Source organism: Gallinula chloropus (genome assembly GCF_964237585.1).
Source record: "Gallinula chloropus genome assembly, chromosome: 2".
Taxonomy (NCBI): Eukaryota; Metazoa; Chordata; class Aves; order Gruiformes; family Rallidae; genus Gallinula; species Gallinula chloropus.
The window spans coordinates 146,016,343-146,028,022 of NC_140086.1; the positions used below are offsets into that span (position 1 = coordinate 146,016,343).

The 11,680-nt window shown below is 44.0% G+C and overlaps 1 protein-coding gene across 1 annotated transcript in view; it reads right to left on the minus strand.

Moving 5' to 3' along the window:
• Positions 1-9,341, minus strand: part of ABI1 (abl interactor 1) — an 80,679-nt gene extending 71,338 nt beyond the window's left edge. The window contains exon 1 of the mRNA XM_084260689.1: positions 9,199-9,341. Coding sequence (XP_084116815.1) covers positions 9,199-9,315 — 117 coding nt within the window. The 5' untranslated portion in view covers positions 9,316-9,341. The remainder of the gene's footprint in view (positions 1-9,198) is intronic.
• Positions 9,342-11,680: the final 2,339 nt, after the last annotated feature.

The window sequence follows — 11,680 nt, forward strand, 5'->3', positions numbered from 1 at the left end:
TACAAATGTGAAAAGACAAGCCAAGGCATTGCATTCTGCAACTTAGATGCTACTGCAGTAGTCTGATGCAACTGCCTGGACACCTTGTTCTTCTCTTGTCTATTTGTTTTACGTAGGTATTTTCTCACTTTAGGCTCCAGAAACAGAACTATTGCTTGAGGACCACAGTTCAAGTATTAATTTGTAGCACACCTGCTACAATAAAGTGAAATAAGATGCTCAAATGATAATTGCTGCAGGACAAACACTGGTTGGTAGATTTGCTGATCCCAAAGTACAAGAAAATCAGAGGATGAAAGTGAAAATATGCATCTGGTGAAATATTAGCTGGGGAAAAAAAGCCAACAAAATAAACCATGCTTGACTGAAAGTACAGCTTACAAAAAACATCATCTTGTGAAACACTGGTGCAAAAGTAGCCAGCAGAGTCTACACTTTTTTTTTCCAAGAATATAAAAGAATTTTTATGCTTTCAGTAGTAAACAATCCTCAGGTTTTTTTCCTTGGAACTATTTATAACCCTAAGACCACCCAGTAAGAACATTATGTTCAACTCTAAAGATGTCAAACCAGCATGTGTTTTAGTTAGCCTCCTCTGCCCAAGTTCTGAGAAACCTTCCTGCTTTACTAACAAATGTAGGAACAGTACCACTTTTTACTCCTACTTGTCTAATGTTACAATAAAATTAGGAAAACTCTTCCCAAAGATTTCTTCCACTGTTCATCACTATGGCACAGAGCCTCCTTTCATGCAGAGCAGCTCACTTGCTCTTTAACTTCTGCTGTAGAAAGAATATGCAGAGTTGATTACTTTGGGCTCTTTGGAGAGGCAGGGAAGACTATCACAAATATAACTGCTAAATCTTAACATAAAGATGTAATTCACTACAGAAGAGCAAACCTTTACTCTTCTTTTAGAGTATTCCACCATGGCAGAAGACTCAGTACAGCACACATCACCTGCAGCAGTTAGGAAAAGACTTTATCATGGGAAAGGCCCAAACCAAGAGAAGTTTTGAATTTCAGAGCCTTTTCCAGATTGCCAAACCCAGCACTCACCAAATAAACATACCTGATCTGGAATCTTTGACAAGAATATTATTTAAAAATAAACTCCCCCAGTCAGTCTCCTTCCAAGTAAAAGGAGTTTGTTTTGTCAGCTTAGCCAGCAGGTTGGCTACCAATTTCATTTCATGTTAATACAGACTGTTGAATTTTACAAGCTGTATCTGAAAAGTCTGCATTCGTGTTTCACTCCAAGCTGAAATTCTCCTGTAGGGTCCCCATGTCACCTCCCCATTCTTCTAAAATACCAGCATCATAGCAACAAATACATGCTCTGAGAAGCATATGTGGCTCCTGTTAACAGCATTAAGAGCCTGCCTAAGTAATGAGCAACACTATTTGCATAGTTTTAAACAAAGGTGGCACCTACACTTGTTAATTAACACAAGGAATAACAGGCATTCCCTGTAATACCAAGGGGATGAGTCCTGCTTTCATCTGCGGTACAATAAATGGATTCCTCAAAAAGCCTACCTGTTACAAGTGCTGTATCTTTTATTTCACTATTTGGCCCGAAGCCCATGAACCACTTGACTGAGCCCCTCCAGCGCAGTCAGAAGGGCATCTGACAGACCAGAGGTGAAGGAGGAAAGACACCTGCAGAGGCCATCTCGCTCACCAAGCTCTGTTCAGGAGCACACCATGACCTATTCCCCACAGCATTCTGGTCTTGGGCCCCTGAGGGCTCTGTGCAAGTTTCCAGCTGCAAAGGGTTATTTCTACAACCCACAGGAGACATCAAGTCTCTGTCTACCGCAGCTGCTTCACCAGCAAGGTCAGGAAAAGGGAGGAACCTCATTGAGGCACGTTATCTACCATTACAAATTCAGCTGCTACTTCCCTTTACTTACTGGTGGAGGGAAGGGAGGATTGCCATGACCAAGCCAAATTGCCTCTGTCACCAGTGCTTACATTTTATTTACTTTTTGTGGGGCGGGACAGGGACAGTGCAGAGTGGCGGGGGGGGGGGGGGCGGGGAGGTGTTGGGGAGTGAGTGGTGGAAAGCATAGCATCAGAGGAACATTGCTCTGGGTAACACAAATATTAAAGAGAACAAGAACACTCGGGTAATTACAAACAAGCCTGGACACTGAGTAACTCAGGGCCCACAATTTCCTATGAAGTAACAACAAATAAAAACCACACCATGCTCTTTTTGATTCCAAGTTGCTAATTAAGGACTGAACATAGGCACAGAGAGCAAGACACCCTCTTATTCCTCAAGGATGTCCTGCTACACAAAACTGACACTTTCATCCACACAGCTGCCGCCTTGTTGTTCTGCAGATAAGTAAGATTCCAGTCACCAGAACTGTCAAACACAGAATGCTTTCACTAGCGAGAAAGAAAGTGGTATCTTCTACTGCCTCCGCCAAGACAGAGAGACCCACCAACGTGCAGACAGACAATGCTGTGAGCATTATGTAACTCCAGAAATTTGTAAAGCCAAAAATAAGAATTTCAAGGCTCTTACAGGAGCGTGTGTGTAAAACTCTTAAAAAGTAATTGCTGCTAATGACTTCAACGATGGTTTCAGGTGCATATTTTCCCAAGGGATTCACTGCACTGCCTGTGTGGACACTGTCTCTGTGTCTCTGCAAATACATGCTACAACACAGCAAAAGGCATGACAGAGGCAATTTGGAAAGGGGTGGGGGGAACCCTTGTGCACAGCACTGGAAGTCCAAACAATCAGGTTCTGTTCCCAAATCTGACAACATGTCCCTGTGTGACCTTCCACAAGTCAGTTATAAATTCTATGCCTCCATTTATGTTTCCATAAAATGAAGACAGCTCAAAATACTAAAAGATATTGAGAAGCTGCATCAGGGTGTTGGTTTTTTTTCTTTCAGAGTTTGGGGTTTTATTTACTGAACTTAGATCAGCAGCACAGATACTAAATAGGGACTTTGCCCTCAGAGGTAGAATGCTTCCTACTTGTACACAGCCTGCTCCCATATGCTTACATTCATAACAGTGTGATCCACTTTATAAGCCCTCCTCAAGGCCTCTTTTTTTTCTCTTTATTGTAAGAGCTATTTCCTCCAAGAAGCTCCCAGAGATCCAGATGAAGGTAAGTATTAGACAGTTATCTCTATTACACATCTTCTTTCTCCCTTCCAACAATTCCACAGGGCTGGGAACCAGCAACAGCAGCACAGAGAGCAAGGATCACTCTTAACATACACTGACAACACACAACCTGCAAGCTTCTTCCTTCTTGCAAAGCAAAGGGACCAGACAGTGCCTCCAATGCAGGAGAAGCAGTACACACCTGTAAAAGCTTATCACAATCCACTCTGCCTAATTAAGGAGGCAAGGTGCTGACACAATCATCTACTGAAATACTAATGAGAAATGGAGCAGGAAGAGCAGCTGACATCTTCCTGGCTTCCTAAACCAAATGTATCAAAATTAATGGAAACAGCTGAAAATTTGAAGAGCTGCTCTCCTATCATCTGCCTCCTTGGGACACAACACAGCATTCTAGGACCTGTTTCCTGTGTATGCAGGGTAATCGTTTGCTGATTCAGTGAAGTTGCATTATTGTCTTATAGCCACTTTCAGGCTAAATATACAGTTGTATTTTCCAAAACACAATCACCACACTGGAACAGAATCTGTATACAAGGCACAGAAAAGCAACAAGCCTAGCCCACCAACCTGTACCCAAATTATTATTTAAAAAAACACCCCACCCCAAAAAAACCACCCACACACAGAAAAGCTAGTGCTTTTTATACTGATGGCAAACATTTGCTTAAACTACCTTAAAAAAACCCCTAAACCCCCCCCAAAATAGAGTTTAAAGTATAAGCTAACAGCTTTTCTTGAAGAATACAATTTAAGCCTACAAAAGACAGTATATGGTACAGCTATATTTTATCTTACTGCTTTCAAGCTCTCTAATCATACTTTGGTGCTACAGAAAGTGAACTAGCTCAACTTGCTGTTTTTGTAAAATGTTTCAACTTTAGCAATGAAACCAGGAGGGGGGAAAAAAGGAAAACATAAGTCACCATTTACGCTAATACAAGCTAATTAACCTATCAACATAAAAGCATTTAAGTTCTCATAGCACGTAAAAGATTTGTATTAGTGACAATGTAAGAAGTTTATCCTTTTAAAAGCAGGTCACCTCCTGAATTAGATGTTCTGAGTGAACTTCTTTGTACTCAACTGAGTTAAGCTACTTTCCATACAACAGGCAATGAAACCAAGTGTCAGATCAGTTATCAACATCTAAGGAAAAAGAAACACAATGAATAAAGTTAGCATGCATTGGAAAGGAAATACCTACTGTATAGGCAGTGGAGAACATCAAACCTGTCAGACAGCACTCCTACATGTATAATGGAAGCTAACAATGATTTGTGAAACTTCTTGCATGCAACGCTTCTGCTCAACCCTACACATTTTTTCTACCAGCTGGAAAGAGACTTTACATGTTTTTTAACAGCAGTCAAACTGAAACTCGTCCCTGCTTTTGTCTGTTTTACCCAGAATAGCTTGTTAACTCACCGTTCAGTTTCCACATACCAGTTGGACACTACAGAAGGAAATAACATAACAACAAAAAAACCCCACGCATTTAAGCAACACAGCACTTACTTCCTTAAAAGGTCTTTCAATTTATTTTCTGAAGCTGCTAAATCTACCTACAAGAGACCATCAAGATCAGAATTTATACAAGTAGTACATATTCCAAGCTATTCCTTCAAAAGTTCTCATGCTCATATTAAAATTATATTTGAGCTTTTAAAAAAACTAAAAAATTACAAATGGTTCTTCTCAAGTGTTTTAGAAGAGACTGATGAAAACTATGTATCTGTATATGCATAAACAAGACTGTAAGAACATCCGATTTAGAAAGTAGGGGAGAGTTGTAAGCAGTATTTTATAGCAGAGAGGCCTCTCTGTGCCACACCAGTCAACTGAAGCTGTTCAAAAGGAAGTCATCAGCACAGTAACACTGGAAATGCTGGTTTCCTTGTCATTCTAGTGCTTTGCAAGCTAGTTACTATAAATAAGTTCATTAGAAACAGAAAATAATTCAATTTTAGCTAGAAAAACTCTCTAGAAGTTAATATTTTCAGGTGAATAATCACAATTAGAATTGCAAGTGCCTTAGCTCCCTATGTCATTTCTGTATCAGTACTGATAAAGTTCTGTTGAGAATCCTGATGCAATTCCTCAATAGTATCTTCAGCTCCATGCTACAGATTTTCAGATAACCTTTCACGGTTACACACACACTCAAAGTGATTAGTCCCAGATTTAATTCTTAGGCAAAAAGATTTGGGAAGGCATTAAGTACCGGAACTCACAATGGAAATAAGTGAAACTTCTTCATAGATGTCACATAAATACAAGACAGTTTCACCAATCCCCACCTAACTTAATCTCACCGTACATCATAAATGTATGCCAATTCACAAGCAAACATCTCCAGAGATGCAGAGAGCAGAATCATACCAGTATTCTAAAAAGTGCCAGAAACGGCATTTAGAAAATATTAAATATAGAGAAATGACATTTTTCTTGAGAGCACTTACTTCAGGAGACAAAAATATGCTTCCATTTAAAGATTCAAGATTCAAAACCTGTCCTTAAAAAGCTCACAATATAAGTCTCCAATCTAAAAGAAAATAGGAATCTAATCTACCTGTTTGTCACTGAAGCTTCCAACCAGAAATATAGCAGATTTTAAATCTTGTCATATATTAAATAGTAATGTACTCATAAGGCCTTGTTCCTTTCAGTCAAAGCCAAAATCCCCACCAAAAATATCACAATTTCTTTCAATTACTACTTCCACATTTGGTTTCCTTTCTGGTACTTCTGTGTCACTCTCCCATCCCCACCCCCCAGGGCTGCAACCATAAAAAAAACTTATTTGCTTTGCTTGTCCCAAATTCTTTTCCCCTCCTAGCAGATAAACCTTCCAGATAACCAGAACACACATAGTCTGGAGTGCAAACTGTGTTACTGCCTGGAACTCTGATTTACTCACAGTTTGCCTTTGCAAGAAACCTTGTCCCACTTGGACAAGAACAGTGATTCTCAACATGAGAGTCACAAATGCTGTGGCCTTTCATAAATACTTCAGTAAAAGGACAGTTACTTCAGTAGAGCTACAATTTCAGTTAGGGACCCAAGTTACATCCAGGTGATTGTTTCATTCTTCCCTCCCTCTTTTTTTTTTTTTTGAAGAATCCATAAAGACATGGAAGGCCAATAGTTATTTTCAAAAAAAAACCCACAAAAAAACAAACCACAGAAAAACCCAACAAACAAAAGAGCATGACTTAAATTTTACAGGAATTATTCCCAGATTAAGTGAAAGTGACAAAACAAAAATCATATGCTTTCAGATGCAAAAATACAGATATAGCTTGAATACAGTGATACCGGGGGTGGGAAGTTACTGTCCTGCTTAAGTGAGCAAATAACATAAAAAGTAAGACTGAGAACATCATGAGTTACAAATAAATATCTGAGTGCTACTAAAATGACTACAAATTGTTAGCACCAGCGCTCAAAATGGTCAAACTTGTTAGAACTCAGTGCACACTGCGGAGTGGGTGACAGTGCACAGCAAGCTTTCCCAAGGAGCTGATTGCCTTTCCCACAGACAGAGGGAAAACTCTCCAAATTCAAAGCTATCCAAACTCAAAGAGGCCAGATTGTAATTTATCCTGCAGCACATAACTGATTCAGTGTGTAGACACTTCTTAGCTGTTTTAATGCTCATTTCAGGGCCAGGTTCTCTGTCCTGCCCGCCGTTCTATAAAACGCTCGGTTACATTACATACAAACACTTCTCATTAAGTGTTGGTTAAGCCTCTCCTTTCCTCTCTTCCCATCTCACAACACACACAACCAAATCTCGTAACCCAGTGCCCTGTGTCATGTTGCCTAATCCTGCAGTGGCCCCACCACTGACACTGGAAGCATAATCTGTTCAGTAGTCCAACTGGAGAGCAGATGGCTTTCTATAAAGTGCTGATTAAAAAAACCCCACCTCCATCACACATTTTAAAAAACTGTATACAATGTAACTATATATTTACCATTTTTACATAGTAAATTAACAATGCATGTAGAAGACAAGGTGTAATTTTTTTCAAAGCTACTGTGCACATCCTCATTAGGCATTTTAGAACTCCAGCTTCCTTTCAGAAGGGATAAACACAGCTGTACACAGATAAAACTGACAGTACCAATCCCACATCCAGCTGACCTTGATACTTGAGGTGAAAATGAGCTACCAAATTAAAAAAAAAACCCACACAAACAAAGCAAACAGAAAAATAAAAGCCATCCCAAATAACCAGATGGGGACTAGCTCAAGCGTTGGGTTTTCTGATTTGTCTGCCTGAAGAAAGAAAATACAAGTTTTAGGACTCTATAAAGAAAAATGATGTAACTGATGATTCTCTGTAACTTTCTGACATAGGGGAAAAGTCAGGAGTAGGAGACAGGTCAAAACTTGTGCTGCAATTACCACACTCATGTATTTGTCATATTTCCCATGAGTAAAACCAAATGAACCTCGCCTCTTAGAAGCATTTATATCAGCAGCTTTCTTTGGGTGGAGCAAACAACTAGGAAGAGTAAATACACGTCAACTCATGCTACCATAAAAAAAAAAAAATCTTAAAAAAAATGTGGCTTGTTAGAGCAGTTTTAATCCAGGTACCTCATTTAAAAAAATACTTCACTTCATCTTATTAAAACCATATTTCCGAACTTACTGCTCCATCGGTAAAAACAGTAAGACAACTTACCACAATGACAGATGCCAAGAACTTAATAACCTGTATTAAAGACTCACCACAGGTAGCCTAGTATTAGATTCAACAAGTTCACTGTATGTCTAATGAATAAAGTGGAGTTTATTTGCTTTTCCCCTTCAATTTATTTTTTTTTTTTTACAAAAACCTAAAGTTGATTTCCAGCATCTCTGAGCGGTTGTGGATCCACATCAGTATGACCACATATACAGACTTAGAGATTTATACGCTTCAAATCCTGAAAAATGCTAATCGCAAATTGCGCTTCAGGCAGCTTCATGAAAACAGACCTAAAGCAAGGCCAGGCTGGGGGGAAAAAATCCACACCGACTGGAGCAGACCGGCTACAACGATCGGAGCCTCTTCCTGCACCGGAGCCCCGGGCTGACGCGATTGTTGTAGGGCGCTCGAACGGCGAAGCCTGCGAGAGGCACGGATTGCCATTTTGAAACACCACCTCACGCTCGCACACCACCGCCTGCACACGGGCGGCTTCCTGCCCCCGCCAACCGCTCCCTGCAGCGACGCGAGCCCTCAGCGCCAAGTACGCGGCGGCCTCGCCGGGAGCCGCACGGCCGAGGAGGACCCAGCGCACGGTTTCCCACCGCGGATCCACACACCACCACCACCCCACCCCCCCCCATGACTGAATTCCGTGATGTCACGCGTGTGCGGGGCCCCTTCCGCTGCCCAGGCGCCCGCCGCGCCGCTGCGGATGGCGGCCCCGCGCTGCCGGCGCGGCTCTGGCGGAGCGCGGCTCTGGCGGAGCGGGGCGGAGGGGCCGGCCGGCACCCGCGCTCCACGTGAGGGGAGGGGGGCGCGTGGAGCGGAACGGCGCTGGCCGCCTCAGCAACCGTCACCAACCGCCGCCCCGGGGGCCGCCGGCTGCCCCCGGAGGGAGCGGCGCCGCCGGGAAGCGAGGGGAAAACCTGCGATACCGGCTCTGAGCCGGCCGCACGGACGGGCTCGCCGGCCCTTACACCTCACTCTCCCCCCCAACCCGGCCCAGGGAGGTCTCCGGGACATGACTCATAGTAAATACATACAGAGGGAAAAGAAAAAAAAAAGGGGGGGGGGAAGAGACACACCCTCTGAGCCGGACTGACATAATAACCCCCTCCCTTCGCCTCCGGGGCGGGAAGCCCAGTCTTTTGGCTAGAAAAGTTGAAAGAAAAGGCAAACCCCGGGGGAACGGCTGCAGGGCGGGGAGCCGCGGCGGGGGCAGCCAGGCGCCCCGCTCCCCCGGAGGCGGCTCCGGCCCCACCGCCCGCACCAGGGAGCCGAGCCAGCCGAGTGATCCCCGCCGACCCCTGCGAGCTGCCTCGCCGCCCCTCACCTGGATGTAGTTGTTTTCGCAGTAGTCGGCGACCCGAGTGAGGTTCTGATAGCTCTCGAGCAGAGCCCGCTTGCCAGAAGGGATTTCCTCCTCTAGCAACATCTGCAACTCTGCCATTTTCCACCCCTCCGCATCGCTTCCTCTTGCATTAAAGAGACAGCGGCAGCGCCGGGCTCGCAACCCGCCTGGTATTGTGGGATTCCTCCTCGCCTCGCTTTCGTGAGCTCTCGCTTTCCCCACCCATCTTTCCCCCTCCGAGAGGAGGGGAGAGGAGAAGAAAAAAAAGAAAAAAAACCCCAAGAAAACCCACCCCCGCTTTGCAAAGCGCGTCGGGAGTTGTAGGCAGCTCCTCGCCGCCCAGGGCACATGCGTGGGGCGAGGAGAGGCGGGGTGCTGCTCATGGCCGCCGCCCGCGGTCGGGAGGTGGCGGGCTCTGGGGATCTGGGCTTGCTTGGCCCTTATGGTTTGAGACCGGCGGCTCCAGGTCTGTCGGACCGTCCTTGCGGGTGTCTAGAGATGAGGGGAGATGCCTGTGTCCTTCCTCTGTCCCCCTCAAAAGAAAAGCCGCGGCCCCATCAGCACTCACCTCAGGCAGCTCCTCTCTACAGAAGGCAAAAGGGTCTGGGAGCAAAGTGCTACTCTGGTTACTCGACCTCCTGTCAGGCTAGAAAGTTGTAATATGGCAGCAAACTCAGTAAAATGGTACAAGTGTTGCAATAGGGATAACTGGTCCCTTCCCGAGAGGGTTACCCCAAGGGGAAGTGGATATACTGAATCCATGTAGATCTTTGTGAAGGCCTGCCCAGAAGTAATAATGGACAATTAGTATTCATCTGGTTTTAGTTTCATAAGAATGTAAATATTTGTCTGAGATAAATACATTATTCCTGCCACTCTTTTACCTCAGTTGTTAATCATTGCTCAGGGCCTCCTCAGGTTATTATAAAGGTATCGAAGATACGGGGTCTGGTGGTTATTTAACACAATCTACCTCTCATGTGTTTTTTGTCAGCAAAATCCTGTTTCTGTGATAATACCAGAAGAAAAGCCAATATCAGCAAGTGGCTTCTATGCTTGGGATGTCCAAGCCTGCCTTTGCAATGAGTAACAGGGCCAGAAGAAGCCATCTCCAAGTTGGTTATTCATGCATTAGCTTTATGTTCTTGTGTACAAACACAACTGGTATTAGTCCTTGCATTTTAGTAGGTGTCCCAGAAAAACCCACACAGCAGTGAAAAGCCAGCATGTTTTGGGAAAAAATATTCTCAGAAACATTAGAGTGAGAGTAGACCGCCTCATCTCTGCATAATCATGTGGTATTTCACATGTCCTCTGGAGTCTATCTTCTGTTTACAGCACTGAAAACAATTCTGATCAGGATCCTTTGTCCCCTTTAGGTCATCACAATCCAGCATCTCAGTCTAGAACTGTGGAAGTGTGGATGAATGGGAAAGAACCTGGGAAGGGCCAGTGGGCTTAGGTAGGTCTTTGCCGCTGGGATTACAAAAGCACTATCCCTTGGCTGGGAACAACCAGACAAGTGCTGAGATATATTTGAGTGCTGTCTGGGGCAGCAGAGGAAGGAACTGGTACATCTGCAGCACTTGCTGTGGGGTAGAAATGCATCTACATTGCTATCTTCTGATGATAATTCATTTGGAAGCTTAGCAAATTGTTTCCAAAGTGGCTTCTATAACTCTCTTTAGGACAGCATGTAATTTCCAATAAAACATTTTATTTTGGATTCCAAGTACCCTTTTAATGTAAAATAATTAAATTTGATCTGCAACCGTATTGAGATATCGACACGCTTTTAATGAGTCCCAGGGCAAGTGTGATCAGAAACCATCTTGGGCACTGGCTTCTCCTTTCCAGCTATCATAATACAAAGACAAATTTGATTTCTCTATTCAGTCTGGCTGCAAATTGCTTAACACCCATTGGCTTGAATGAGTCTGTAATTGCCTGCAGATCACAGACTGACTTCATGGAAGCTGTTAACATCATCAAACATAGCACAACTGTTGTCGGCTCTTATAAAATGTTATTGCTGTCCCTGTACCAAGAGACAGCAGATGTGTGGGGCCTTGCACGTCAGCTTTTTTCAGAATGAGAAAAATCAGCGGTGTGTGTTTTGCTAAACGTATTGTGTGTCACTTTGGCCGGCAACCTAGTCCTACAAGCAGGTGGTGGGACAGCAGCTGAGAGCGGGGCAGTGCTGGCTCCTGTGGAACACATCCGCATCAAGCAGTAGGGCAGAGGCTCCGGGAGGGCTTACGGCCCCTCTTCTTCCAACGGATCTCGACCCAAAAGGCCTCACACAAACCAGAAAACCTACCAACTCTACCTCAAAATGTGCTCGCAACTCAAGACCTTGGAAGATCGCGTCAAAGAGCGCCATCTTGTGACGTCTACGTTGGGACTTTTCTTCAGCCCTCCTGGCACAGCCGCGGGTTATCCCGATGCCTGGTGGATAGACCTG